This window comes from Anomaloglossus baeobatrachus, chromosome 1 (genome assembly GCF_048569485.1).
Source record: "Anomaloglossus baeobatrachus isolate aAnoBae1 chromosome 1, aAnoBae1.hap1, whole genome shotgun sequence".
NCBI classification, from domain to species: Eukaryota; Metazoa; Chordata; class Amphibia; order Anura; family Aromobatidae; genus Anomaloglossus; species Anomaloglossus baeobatrachus.
The window spans coordinates 630,900,096-630,915,120 of record NC_134353.1 but is presented as its reverse complement, the minus strand read 5'-3'; the positions used below and the strand labels follow the sequence as shown (position 1 = coordinate 630,915,120).

Sequence of the window (15,025 nt, the reverse complement as noted above, 5' to 3'; positions counted from 1 at the left end):
GGTTTGTCGCTTAGCTCGCTTAAGGGTCAAGTCTCCGCGCTATCCGTATTCTTTCAGAAGCGCTTGGCACGGCTTTCTAAAGTACGCACTTTTCTCCAAGGAGTTTGTCATATCGTTCCTCCTTACAAACGGCCATTGGAACCCTGGGATCTGAACAAGGTTCTCATTGCTCTCCAGAAGCCGCCTTTCGAGCCTTTGAAAGAGGTTTCCCTTTCTCGGCTTTCACAAAAAGTAGTTTTTCTTGTGGCGGTCACGTCTCTTCGAAGAGTGTCCGAGCTAGCGGCGTTATCTTGCAAATCTCCCTTCCTGGTGTTTCACCAAGACAAGGTAGTACTGCGTCCAATTCCGGAGTTTTCTCCCAAGGTGGTTTCTTCCTTTCATCTCAATCAGGATATCACTTTGCCATCTTTGTGTCCGCATCCAGTTCACCAATTTGAAAAGGGTTTACATCTGTTGGACCTGGTGAGAGCACTCAGGATTTACATTTCTCGCACGGCGCCTCTACGCCGTTCTGATGCGCTCTTTGTCCTAGTCGCGGGTCAGCATAAAGGATCGCAAGCTTCCAAATCCACCCTTGCGCGGTGGATCAAGGAACCAATTCTTCACACATACCGTTCTGCTGGGCTTCCGATTCCATCTGGACTGAAGGCCCATTCTACCAGAGCCGTGGGTGCGTCCTGGGCATTGCGGCATCAGGCTACGGCTCAGCAAGTGTGCCAGGCGGCTACCTGGTCGAGTCTGCACACGTTTACCAAACACTATCAAGTGCATACCTACGCTTCGGCAGATGCCAGCCTAGGTAGACAGGTCCTTCAGGCGGCGGTGGCCCACCTGTAGGAAGAGGCTGTCTGACAGCCCGTTCATGTGGTATCTTTTTACCCACCCAGGGACTGCTTTTGGACGTCCCACTGTCTGGGTCTCCCAATTAGGAGCGAAAAAGAAGAAGGGAATTTTGTTTACTTACCGTAAATTCCTTTTCTTCTAGCTCCAATTGGGAGACCCAGCACCCGCCCTATTTGTTCTTAGGGTTTCGTTTTTCGGGTGCACATGTTGTTCATGTTGTTTCTTAAGTTCTCCGATCTTGTTATCGGATTGAATTTGTTTTTGAAACTGTTATTGGCTTTCCTCCTCCTTGCTTTGGTACTAAAACTGAGGAATCCGTACTCCTACGGGAGGGTGTATAGCCAGAAGGGGAGGGGCCTTACACTTTTAAGTGTAGTTCTTTGTGCGGCCTCCAGAGGCAGTAGCTATACACCCACTGTCTGGGTCTCCCAATTGGAGCTAGAAGAAAAGGAATTTACGGTAAGTAAACAAAATTCCCTTCTTTTCAGAAGCGTCTAGCACGACGTCCGCAGGTACGCACGTTCCTGCAGGGGGTTTGGTCATATCGTCCCCCCGTACGAGCGGCCGTTAGATCCATGGGATCTGAACAGGGTACTAGTTGCTCTCCAGAAGCCGCCTTTCGAGTCTCTGACGGATGTTTCACTCTCTCGACTATCACGGAAAGTGGCCTTTCTGGTAGCGATCACGTCTCTTCGGAGAGTGTCTGAGCTAGCAGCGCTGTCATCCAGGGCTCCCTTCCTGGTGGTCCACCAGGACAAGGTAGTGCTGCGCCCCATTCAGGAGTTTCTCCCTAAGGTAGTATCCTCGTTTCATATTAATCAGGATATCTCCTTACCTTCTTTTTGTCCTCATCCGGTTCACCGGTATGAAAAGGATTTACATTTGTTAGATCTGGTGAGAGCACTCAGAATCTACATTTCCCGCACGGCGCCCCTGCGCCGCTCTGATGCACTCTTTGTCCTTGTCGCTGGCCAGCGCAAGGGGTCGCAGGCTTCCAAAGCCACCCTGGCTCGATGGATCAAAGAACCAATTCTTGAAGCCTACCGTTCTGCTGGGCTTCCGGTTCCATCAGGGCTGAAGGCCCATTCTACCAGAGCCGTGGGTGCGTCCTGGGCATTACGACACCAGGCTACGGCTCAACAGGTGTGCCAGGCAGCTACCTGGTCGAGTCTGCACACTTTCACCAAACATTATCAGGTGCATACCTATGCTTCGGCGGACGCCAGCCTAGGTAGAAGAGTCCTGCAGGCGGCAGTTGCCTCCCCGTAGGGGAGGGCTGTCTTTGCAGCTCTAACATGAGGTATTTCTTTACCCACCCAGGGACAGCTTTTGGACGTCCCAATCGTCTGGGTCTCCCAATGGAGCGCCGAAGAAGAAGGGAATTTTGTTACTTACCGTAAATTCCTTTTCTTCTAGCTCCTATTGGGAGACCCAGCACCCGCCCTGTTGTCCTTCGGGATTTTTGGTGGTTTTTCGGGTACACATGTTGTTCATGTTGAATGGTTTTTCAGTTCTCCGACGTTACTTCGGAGTGAATTTGTTTAAACCAGTTATTGGCTTTCCTCCTTCTTGCTTTTGCACTAAAACTGGTGAGCCAGTGATCCCACTGGGGGTGTATAGCCAGAAGGGGAGGGGCCTTACACTTTTTAGTGTAATTGCTTTGTGTGGCCTCCGGAGGCAGTGCTATACACCCAATCGTCTGGGTCTCCCAATAGGAGCTAGAAGAAAAGGAATTTACGGTAAGTAACAAAATTCCCTTCTTTTAGCATCATCTTTAGAAGAGGCTTCATTGTAGGATGATGACCATGCAGAACAATTTAATGCAGTGTATGGCATGTGGTTGGAGCACAGGCTGATGCCCCCACCCCTTTAAACTCTGCAGCAATGCTAACAGCACTGATACGTCTATTTTGAAAAGACAACCTCTGGATATGATGCTGAGCAAATGCACTCTTCTGTGGTTGACCATGGTGAGGCCTCTTTTGAGTGGAACCTGTCTTGATAAACAGCTGTATGGTCTTGACCACTGGGCTGCGGCTCAGGTTCAGGGTGTTGGCAGTCTTCTTATAGCCTAGGCCAGTGTTCCCTAACTCCAGTCTTCAAGAGCCACCAACAGTGCATGTTTTCAGGATTTCCTTAATATTGCACAAGTGATAAATTAATCACCTGCACAATGATGATTCCAGCACCTGTGCAAGTCTAAGGCAATCCTGAAAACATGCACCATTGGTGGCTCTTGAGGACTGGAGTTGGGGAACACTGGCCTAGGCCATCTTTAGGTAGAGGAACAATTCCTTTTTTTTTTTTTTTTTCAGGATTCTTTGCCATGAGGAGCCATGTTGAACGTCCAGTGACCAGTTAGAGAGAGTGTGTGAGTGATAACACCAAATTTATCACACCTGCTCCCCATTCACACCTCAGACCTTGTAACACTAATGAGTCACATGACACCAGGGAGGGAAAATGACTAATTGGTCACGATTTGGCCATTTTCACTTTTTTTTCTTTTCAGCGGTTTAGACATTAATGGCTGTGTGTTGAGTTATTTAGAGGGCACATTAAATGTACACTGTTATACAAGCTGTACACTGACTACTTTACACTGTATCAAAGTGTCATATTTTTAGTATTGTCCAAACAAAAACTCTAATAAAATATTTACAAAAAGGTGAGGGGTGTACTCACTTTTGTGATATACTGTACATACATTAGATCAATATGGCTTATAAATTCTATGAGGGTTTTTTTCTTTACCATAGAACTTTACAGTCTTTTTTTTTTTTTTTTGTCTGTTTTAATTGGGATGCAGATTGATCCGCAGGGTATATAAAGGAAGGGAAGTTCTTCCTGGTTACATCATGATGGAGTAATCCTAAATGCCTAGTGTGTTACAGTTCACATGACACATGGGGTGGATATCTGTATGATTTCATTGTATGGAAGAAATAATTTGAATGCATTCCTGTTGTTAAATACCTGTTTTCTGGCTGGATGCCTCTGAATCCTCCATGCACGGCTTCTTAAGAATCAACTAGCCACGTATGGGTGAGCTGACTGCCTTACACCTTCTAACTGTGATAAATCTGGTGCATTAGGACTGTTTAGTCTAAAGGCCACTTTACACGCTGCGATATTGTTACCGATATCGCTAGCGTGCGTACCCGCCCCCATCGGTTGTGCGACACGGGCATATCGCTGCCTGTGGTGCACAACATCGCTCGGACCCGTCACACGTACTTACCTGCCTAGTGACGTCGCTGTGACCGGTGAACCGCCTCCTTTCTTAGGGGGCGGTTCATTCGGCGTCACAGCGACGTCACTAAGCGGCCGCCAAATCAAAGCGGAGGGGCGGAGATGAGCGGGACGTAACATCCCGCCCACCTCCTTCCTTCCTCATTGCTGGCGGGACGCAGGTAAAGTGAGGTTCCTCGTTCCTGCGGTGTCACACATAGCGATGTGTGCTGCCACCGGAACGACGAACAACATCGTTACCGCAGCAGCAACGATAATTGGGAAGAGGGGGGCATGTCACCGATTAGCGATTTTGAACGTTTTTGCAACGATTCAAAAATCGCTAATAGGTGTCACACACAACGACATCGCTAATCCTGCCGGATGTGCGTCACAAATTCCGTGACCCCAACGAGATCGCTTTAGCGATGTCGTAGCGTGTAAAGCCATCTTAAGTTTTTAAACTGCCTATAAGTTAGACGGTATTAATAAATATGCCTCAATGAGTTGTTTTAATATTATCTTTTTTTTAAGCTTCGTTTTCAGAAGTTATTCTATTTCTGATTGGCTCTGAGGCCAGTAATTATTTGGTAACAAATCTGCATATTTTATTATCATTTTTATACCATTGTTGGTTTTTACAGAGGGAGCGAGGAGGTTCTGGTTTCTCACATGGCGTGCGCTGCCGCATGACATCTCAGTGAGTATTTACCCTCATGCTAACTTTGCCTTGAAATACATTGTAGCTGTCGCATCTATAACCTTTAAAATTGCTTTGTTGCAGCTTTCTGCCAAACCATGTTTCTGCCACGGATACTTACACTCAGAAGGCTTTCTGTGGGGTTTATGCTTCAGATGGATCCATCTTTATGTCCGCTTGCCAGGGTATAGTACCTTCTATATTGCTGTTTCTTGCACTATCTACATCTATTTAGTGATATAATGAAAAGTCATGCAATGTCCAAAGGCAGCGTGAATCATGCACTGGCTGGGAAATGTCATCCTTGTATGTTTTACTCTGAAGCTCTACTGCATTTCAGACAAAACATACTTTGAGAAGCTATCCGGAGACTATGCAACTTACAGGTTTCTCTGTGTGTGTGTGTGTGTGTGTGTGTGTGTGTGTGTGTGTGTGTGTGTAAATGTCTACCAGTCTAGGTGCAAGGAGAAGCTGCAGAGGGTCTGCCTTGGACTAGTGGTCTAAAACGCATAGTCCCCATGTTTTCCAAAGTATGTCTTTTCTGAAGCACCAAAGCACTTTCAGCTGTGTGTTTAACTCTAAATAACTCAGTTAGTGTCTGATTCATGCTGCCTGTGGTTCAGGGAGCATGAAGCATCTGACAGGTTCCCTTAAATGGTATCTGTCAGCAGGTTTTTGCTATGTAATCTGAGGTCAGCGTGAGGTAGGGGTTAAAACACAGATTTCAACGATGTGTCACATATCAAGCTCCGGGCTGTTGTTTACTTAAAGCACCACTCCAGTGTTTTTTTTTTTCAGTGCTGAAGGGGGGCTTTAAACCCTAGTCCCCTGCCCCTTGTCTTATACTCACCCTTCAGCATTTTCATCCATGTGACTGTAACTTCTGACTGGCCAGAAGTCAGAGATTATATCACAAGCTCTAAATGCAAGTCTATGAGATCCAGAACGACACTGTCATAGATTTGTATTGATTTGTGACCTCCGGCGTACTCCACTAGCCCAGTTTTTTCAATTCTGACTAGTCTCACTTTGAGGTAACATCTCTGGAACGTTTCAACAGATTCCAGTGATACTGAGATTGCTTTTTCATAACTTATTGTACTTCATGCTAGTGGTAAATTTAGTATAATGTTTTTTGCATTTATTTTGGAAAATATTGAAAATTTGGCAAAAATGTAGAAAAATGTTGCCATTTTCAACCTTTGAATTTTTATGCCTTTAAACCAGAGAGTTATGTCACACAAAATAGTTAATATTTCCCACATTTGTGATATCCATGAAGGTGGCTCTTTCTCTGCATATCACGTAATAAATCTGGAAAGAAAGAAAGAAAGAAACTTTTTGGCCTCCCAAGCTGATATCCTGTCGTTCTCGGCCATCCGTAGAATTTTGTCCCGATCCTTGTAGTGAAGGATTTTCTTCGGCGCTCCATTGGGAGACCCAGACGATTGGGTGTATAGCTACTGCCTCCGGAGGCCACACAAAGTATTACACTAAAAAGTGTAAGGCCCCTCCCCTTCTGCATATACACCCCCCGTGGGATCACGGGCTCCTCAGTTTTATGCTTTGTGCGAAGGAGGTCAGACATCCACGCATAGCTCCACTGTTTAGTCAGCAGCAGCTGCTGACTATGTCGGATGGAAGAAAAGAGGGCCCATACTTGGGCCCCCAGCATGCTCCCTTCTCACCCCACTTTTGTCGGCGGTGTTTGTTAAGGTTGAGGTACCCATTGCGGGTACGGAGGCTGGAGCCCACATGCTGCTTTCCTTCCCCATCCCCCTGAGGGCTCTGGGTGAAGTGGGATCTTACCGGCCTCCAGGCTCTGAGGCCGGGCTCCATCCACAGACCCGGAGATCCTGCTGGAATGGAGCTGAGTATCGTCAGGGACAAGGCCCTGCAACGTTAAGGTACTCTGTGTCCCCGTACAGACCACGCACACACACACCAGCATGCTGGGTGTGTTAGTGCGCCGGGGACAACAGCGCTGCGCGCTGGGGCTATACTCACTGCAGCTTAGCTGAGTGAGTTAATGTGTGGGAAACTGCCGCGCCGGCCGCTGCTAGAAGCTGCGGCGCGGATGAGACTTGTGGTGCGCCGGGGACTTCCGCGCTGACCGTGCTTTTACGACGGCAGCGCTTATAAATCGAGTCCCCGGCTTTTGCGGCCTAGTTTCGTTTCCTTCCCGCCCCCGGGCCTGCCAGTCAGGGAAGGGGCGAGACGCTGTACAATGGTCAGCACCGAGGGCTGGAGTCTTATTTACATACTCCAGCCCCCTCACTGGGCACAGTGGGACGCCAGTTTCCCGCTCTTTGTCTGGGGCACGCTCCCCACGGCCCGCCCCTCTTCACAGGACGCCGGCAGCCATTCCTGCATGCAGTCTAAGCTGGAGAACGGACACAGGCTCTGGGAGACCCGGTCAAGGGATTCTGGCGACCACACACCCGCTCAAGCGGGCGGTAAGCAGCACCTTGGTGCTGACCCCACTAGTGCCACAGTGTTTTGTGTACTTTATGCTTGTACCTATATTTGCACTGTACGGTCGCTTCTTGGCTATATACCCCTAGATTGCTCTGAGGAGACAACAGCATGTCGTCCGCAGAAAAGCAAGGGTGCCAAGGCACAGGCTTTCTATGCTGTCTGTACCGCATGTGAGGCTGTTTTACCGGCAGGTTCCACTAACCCCCATTGGGTAGAGTCTCTGCTAGTGGTGGCCCAGAGAGAGCCACCTGTGAAACTGTCCAGAGGACAAAGTTTGCAGTTTTTTGCTGATAAAATGTCTGGGTCTATGACCAAGATTCTAGAAACTTTGCAGTCCAGGCCGGTGACTCAGACAATGGGCACTGTTGAATCAATGCCCCCCGGTCTCCCTCAGTTGGAACTAATACGTGCTCCAAGGGGGTCCCATACATCCCAGGCTGAAGGCTCTGCACGGACGACAGTCCCAGTCAGCCTAAGCGAGCTCGCTGGGAGAGACCCTCGACTTCACACACTGGTCAGGGTCTCAGCGAGAGGATTCTCTGATGAGGCAGAGGTAGCTGATCAGGATTCTGATCCTGAGACCGCTTTCAATCTGGATGCTCCTAATAGTGACGCCATGGTGAATGATCTCATAGCGTCCATCAATAGACTGGTGGATATTTCTCCCTCAGCCCCTCCAGTGGAGGAGTCAGCTTCGCAGCAGGAGAAATTCCATTTCAGGTATCCCAAGCGTAAATTCAGTACTTTTTTGGGCCACTCTGACTTCAGAGAAGCAGTCCAGAAACACCACGCTTATCCAGACAAGCGTTTCTCCACACGTCTTAAGGATACATGTTATCCCTTTCCCCCTGACGTGGTCAAGCGCTGGACCCAGTGTCCAAAGGTGGATCCCCCAATCTCCAGGCTTGCGGCTAGATCCATAGTTGCAGTGGAAGATGGGACTTCACTTAAAGATGCCATTGACAGACAGATGGACCTCTGGTTGAAATCTGTCTATGAAGCTATCGGCGTGTCGTTTGCTCCGGCATTCGCAGCCGTATGGGCACTCCAAGCTATTTCAGCTGGTCTTGCGCAGGTGGACACTGTCACACGTACATCTGTGCCGCAGGTGGCGTCCTTAACCTCGCATATGTTTGCATTGCGACTTACGCTATTAATGCTGTCCTGGACTCTACGAGCCGTACGTCAGTGGCGTCCGCCAACTCCGTGGTTTTTACGCAGAGCCTTGTGGTTAAGGGAATGGAAGGCAGATTCTGCTTCCAAAAAGTGCTTAACCAGTTTGCCATTATCTGGTGACAGACTGTTTGGTGAGCGATTGGATGAAATCATTAAACAGTCCAAGGGTAAGGATTCTTCCTTACACCAGCCCAGATCAAACAAAACCCAACAGAGGAAAGGACAGTCGAGGTTTCGGTCCTTTCCAGGCTCGGGCAGGTCCTAGTTTTCCTCGTCCAAAAGGACTCAAAAGGCTCAGAGGGGCTCAGATTCCTGGCGGGCTCAATCACGCCCAAAGAAGGCAGCCGGAGGAACCGCTACCAAGGCGGTTTCCTCATGACTTTCAGCCCTCTCTCTCCGCATCCGCGGTCGGTGGCAGACTCTCCCGCTTTGGCGACATTTAGCTGCCACAGGTCAAAAACCGGTGGGTGAGAGACATTTTGTCTCACGTGTACAGGATAGGGTTCTGTTCTCGTCCTCCGGCTCGATTCTTCAGAACTTCCCCACCTCCCGACCGAGCCGATGCTCTTCTGCAGGCAGAAGGAGTGGTAATCCCTGTTCCTCTGCAGGAACAAGGTCACGGTTTTTACTCCAATCTGGTTGTGGTGCCAAAAAAGGACGGCTCTTTCCGTTCCGTTCTGGACCTAAAACTGCTCATCAAGCACATGAAAACCAGGCGGTTCCGGATGGAATCCCTCCGCTCCGTCATTGCCTCAATGTCTCAAGGAGATTTCCTAGCATCAATAGACATCAGGATGCTTATCTCCACGTGCCGATTGCTCCAGAGCACCAGCGTTTGCTACGATTCGTTATAGAAGACGAGCATCTTCAGTTCGTAGCCCTGCCCTTCGGTCTGGCGACAGCCCCACGGGTTTTCACCAAGGTCATGGCAGCAGTGGTAGCAGTCTTGCACTCTCAGGGTCACTCTGTGACCCCTTACTTGGACGATCTACTTGTCAAGGCACCCTCTCAAGAGGCATGCCAACACAGGCTGAACGTTGCGCTGGAGACTCTCCAGAGTTTCGGGTGGATCATCAGCTTTTCAAAGTTAATTCTGACCCCGACCCAATCGCTGACATATCTTGGCATGGAGTTTCATACTCTCTCAGCGATAGTGAAGCTTCCGCTGGACAAACAGCGTTCACTACAGACGGGGGTGCAGTCTCTCCTTCAAGGCCAGTCACACCCCTTAAGACGCCTCATGCACTTCCTAGCGAAGATGGTAGCAGCAATGGAGGCAGTCCCTTTCGCGCAGTTTCATCTGCGTCCACTGCAATGGGACATTCTCCGCCAATGGGATGGGAAGTCGACGTCCCTAGACAGGAACGTCTCCCTTTCTCAGACGGTCAAGGACTCTCTTCAGTGGTGGCTTCTTCCCACCTCATTGTCAAAAGGAAGGTCCTTCCTACCCCCATCCTGGGCGGTGGTCACGACAGACGCGAGTCTGTCAGGGTGGGGAGCAGTCTTTCTCCACCACAGGGCTCAGGGTACATGGACTCAGCAAGAGTCCACCCTTCAGATCAATGTTCTGGAAATCTGGGCAGTGTATCTTGCCCTGCAAGCCTTCCAGCAGTGGCTGGAAGGCAAACAGATCCGAATTCAGTCGGACAACTCCACAGCGGTGGCATACATCAACCACCAAGGCGGAACACGCAGTCGGCAAGCCTCCCAGGCAGTCCGGCAGATTCTGATGTGGGTGGAAGACAGAGCATCCACCATATCCGCAGTTCACATCCCGGGCGTAGAAAACTGGGAAGCAGACTTCCTCAGTCGCCAGGGTATGGACGCAGGGGAATGGTCTCTGCACCCGGACGTGTTTCAGGAAATCTGTAGCCGCTGGGGGATGCCGGACGTCGACCTAATGGCGTCTCGGCACAACAACAAGGTCCCGATTTTCATGGCGCGGTCTCACGATCTCAGAGCTCTGGCGGCAGACGCCTTAGTTCAGGATTGGTCGCAGTTCCAGCTACCCTATGTGTTTCCCCCTCTGGCACTGTTGCCCAGAGTGCTCCGCAAGATCAGCTCCGATTGCCGCCGCGCCATCCTCGTCGCCCCAGACTGGCCGAGGAGGTCGTGGTACCCGGATCTGTGGCATCTCACGGTCGGCCAACCGTGGGCACTACCAGACCGGCCAGACTTACTGTCCCAAGGGCCGTTTTTCCATCTGAATTCTACGGCCCTGAACCTGACTGTGTGGCCATTGAGTCCTGGATCCTAGCGTCTTCAGGATTATCTCAAGACGTCATTGCCACCATGAGACGGGCTAGGAAGCCGACGTCTGCCAAGATCTACCACAGGACGTGGAAGATATTCTTATCTTAGTGCTCTGCTTAGGGAGTGTCTCCCTGGCCATTTGCATTGCCTACTTTTCTTTCCTTCCTGCAATCTGGTTTGGAAAAAGGTTTGTCGCTCGGCTCCCTTAAAGGACAAGTCCCAGCGCTGTCTGTATTCTTTCAGAAGCGCCTAGCACGACTTCCTCAGGTACGCACGTTCCTGCAGGGGGTTTGTCACATTGTCCCTCCGTACAAGAGGCCGTTAGACCCATGGGATCTGAACAGGGTACTAATTGCTCTCCAGAAGCCGTCCTTCGAGCCTCTGAGGGATGTTTCACTTTCTCGACTTTCACAGAAAGTGGCCTTTCTGGTAGCGGTCACATCTCTTCGGACAGTGTCCGAGCTAGCAGCGCGGTCAGCCAAAGCTCCCTTCCTGGTGTTTCACCAAGACAAGGTAGTGCTGCGCCCGATTCCGGAGTTTCTCCCTAAGGTGGTATCCCCCTTTCATCTCAATCAGGATATCTCCTTACCTTCCTTTTGTCCTCATCCAGTTCATCGATATGAAATGGATTTGCATTTGTTGGATCTGGTGAGAGCACTCAGAATCTACATTTCCCGCACGGCGCCCCTGCGCCGCTCGGATGCACTCTTTGTACTTGACTCTGGTCAGCGTAAAGGGTCGCAGGCTTCCAAATCCACCCTGGCTCGATGGTTCAAGGAACCAATTCTTGAAGCCTACCGTTCTGCTGGGCTTCCGGTTCCATCAGGGCTGAAGGCCCATTCTACCAGAGCCGTGGGTGCGTCCTGGGCATTACGGCACCAGGCTACGGCTCAGCAGGTGTGCCAGGCAGCTACCTGGTCGAGTCTGCACACTTTCACCAAGCATTATCAGGTGCTTACCTACGCTTAGGCGGATGCCAGCCTAGGTAGAAGAGTCCTGCAGGCGGCGGTTGCCTCCATGTAGGGAAGGGCTGTTTTACGGCCCTAACTTGAGGTATTAATTTACCCACCCAGGGACTGCTTTTGGACGTCCCAATCGTCTGGGTCTCCCAATGGAGCGCCGAAGAAGAAGGGAATTTTGTTACTTACCGTAAATTCCTTTTCTTCTAGCTCCAATTGGGAGACCCAGCACCCGCCCTGTTTCCTTCGGGATTTTTGTTTTTTTCGGGTACACATGTTGTTCATGTTGAATGGTTTCAGTTCTCCGATGTTCCTTCGGATTGAATTTGTTTAACCAGTTATTGGCTTTCCTCCTTCTTGCTTTTGCACTAAAACTGAGGAGCCCGTGATCCCACGGGGGGTGTATATGCAGAAGGGGAGGGGCCTTACACTTTTTAGTGTAATACTTTGTGTGGCCTCCGGAGGCAGTAGCTATACACCCAATCGTCTGGGTCTCCCAATTGGAGCTAGAAGAAAAGGAATTTACGGTAAGTAACAAAATTCCCTTCTTTATGAGTACAGGACGGGGGGCCTATCCACTGGACCCGGGCGAGTTGGAACTCTATGCGCCCGTTCTACTGCAAACAGTGGCGATAAGAAGTCCTTGCCAAATGTATCCAGCAACCATGTCTCAAAGAAAGTGTCCAGGATTCTCCCCTTCACCTTTTCTGGAACTCTTACTATTCGGATATTATTTCTTCTTTGGCGATTTTCCATGTCGTCAACTTTAGCAAAAAGAGCCTGCATTGATTGGGAGTGGGTTTGGATGGTCTTATTAATCGGTGGTATAGCGTCTTCCAATTCACTGACCCTCCCCTCTACTGCTGTAGTTCTTTTCGCCACCTTCTGGATATCATCGCAGATGACGAAGATTGTTTCCTGAATTTGTCCAACTTGAGTGGTCAGGGTGGAAAGAGTAGAGTTACAGATATTCACAGCGTTCAAGACATCTCGCAAAGATGGAGTCGACCTGAGTGTCCACAGGAAGTATCAAGTATTTGTGACGTTTTAAGAATATTCTACATGATTTTAAAAATACAAATATATAGATACAGATATTTCTTTATCGTTCCTTTGGGAGACCCATACCATGGGTGTTTAGCTTCTGCCTCCGGAGGACACACAAAGTACTACACTTAAAAGTGTAGCTCCTCCCTCTGAGCTTATACACCCCCTGGTGAGCAGACCCAGCCAGTTTATTGCTTTGTGTCAGGAGGCATACATCCACACATGCATTCTCATCTGATTTGTTTGACTTTCTGAAAGAGTTTGAAGAAAAGCGGGTCCATGTCTGGACTCCCGGCATGTCCCTTCTCACCCCACTGTGTCGGCGGTGTTGTTAAGGTTGATTTACAAGGCTGCAGCCTTACATGCCGCGCTCCTTCACCATCCCTTCTGGGCTCTGGCTTGAAGTGGGAGCCAGCACGGTCTCCATGCCTGGCAGTAGTCCGGTCTCCATCCAAAGCCAATTGAGAATTCTGTTGGACCGGAGCACTCATCCCCAGGGACATGGCCCTGCGTCTCAGCAGCTAAGTACCTGAGACGTTTATGTTGGGGGTCCCGGTTCTTTATTGTAAGGGGAGAGTATGCTGTATGTGATTGTTTTAACTTTTCCGGCGGATTCTCTAGCTTTTGCCTGAGAACCGCGCCGATGGTGCCTGCTTGTCGGCCTCGCCGCTTAAATTTAGGCCCCGGCTTCGCCGGAGGCCTAGTTTCATTTTCCTGCCCTCGCATGTCACTCATGCAGAGGGACAGGTTCGGCTCCTCCCGGCGGCCGTTCTACACAGGGGAGGGACACTCCCCACTGCTGGGGCGTCCCTCCTTCCCGGCAGGTCTCTATAGCCCTCCAGTTCCCGCTCTTTTATAGGAACGCCCCCTAGTCATTTCTCAGGCAGAGTTCACTCTGCTCTGGGACATCCTGCATTCTGCATCTCTGCTGAGGTGCTGCGACTGGGGGACCGGGCTTCGGGATCTGGAGGGCACACAACACCGCGCTCAGCGGTCTGGTAAGCCACAGCCGGTCTCCGGTTGTGGACCTCTGTATACCAGCAGCATGTCTCACACAAGGAGCAAGGCCCAGTGGTCTCTCAGGCTGCTGCTGCACCTGTGATTGAACCCCTGGCCTGGGTAGAGTCCTTTTCTAGGTCCATATCCCAGTCATTTACTGAGTCCATGGGACTTTTGTCCAGGACTTTGATGAATATGCATCAGCCCCCCTCACAGGGTGCCTCTAATACTCTTGACAGAGGACTCCTATCCTCTGACCTCCGTCCATCAGAGCTCACGGAGGATTCATCATCTGATCCCAGACCCCGTCCTTCTAAGAGAAGGCGCAGGGTTTCCTCCCCATCCCACGGCTCAGTCTCAAGAGCTGACTCTCAAGATGAGGAGGATGCCCTCACTGGGGGCTCGGAGGCTATGTATCCCATCGATTTCTCTGAGGGTGACTCAGATCTTAGTGATTTGATTGCTTCTATTAATTTTGTGCTGGATCTCAATCCACCAGTGTCAGAGGAGCAACTCTCTTTGGCAGAAAAACATCAGTTTACCTCGCCTAAGAGAGTGAAGAGTGTGTTCTTTAACCACTCCAGTTTTCAGGCCGCTGTGACCAAACCCAGGGCCTGCCCTGACAAACGCTTTCCAAAGCGTGGTTCTGATGACCGGTTTCCATTTCCACCTGAGGTGGTCAAGGAGTGGTCTCACTCCCCAAATGTAGACCCTCCGGTGTCTAGGCTATCAGCCCGGACCGTTGTGTCGGTGGCTGACGGCACCTCACTTAAGGATTCCACTGACCGTCAGATTGACCTTCTGGCCAAATCTGTGTATGAAGCTGCGGGGGCCGCGTTTTCCCCGTCTTTTGCAGCAGTGTGGGCTCTCAAAGCCATCTCTGCTTCTCTAGAGGAGATGCATTCCCTCACCAAGGAATCTATGCCTGAGATGGTTACCTTAACTGCTCAGGCTTCAGCCTTTTCATCTTATGCCATGTCTGCCATGCTAGAGGCTGCTCACCGCACTGCGGTGGCTTCAGCTAATTCTCTTGTTATCCGCAGGATTTTGTGGCTTCGAGAGTGGAAGGCAGATGCTTCTTCCAAGAAGTTTCTTGCTGGGCTCCCTTTTGCTGGTTCACGGCTGTTTGGTGAACAGCTGGATGAAATCATTAAAGAAGCTACTGGCGGGAAGAGTACTTCCATGCCACAACCAAGACCAGGAAACCCGCCCAGGGTAGGAATCAATCGAGGTTTCATTCCTTTCGTTCCTCCAACTGGTCATCCTCTAAGCCTTCCGCCTCGTCCGCTAACTCAGCCAAGGATCAGAAATCTAACTGGCGCCCAAAAGCGCGTCCGCA

General features: G+C 50.3%; 1 protein-coding gene across 2 annotated transcripts in view; it reads left to right on the top strand.

Moving 5' to 3' along the window:
- Positions 1 to 15,025, top strand: part of DCAF11 (DDB1 and CUL4 associated factor 11) — a 156,533-nt gene that overhangs the window by 66,163 nt on the left and 75,345 nt on the right. For both annotated transcript variants that reach the window (XM_075319090.1, XM_075319082.1), the window contains 2 exons: positions 4,719 to 4,774; positions 4,859 to 4,959. In XM_075319090.1, coding sequence (XP_075175205.1) covers positions 4,719 to 4,774; positions 4,859 to 4,959 — 157 coding nt within the window. The remainder of the gene's footprint in view (positions 1 to 4,718; positions 4,775 to 4,858; positions 4,960 to 15,025) is intronic.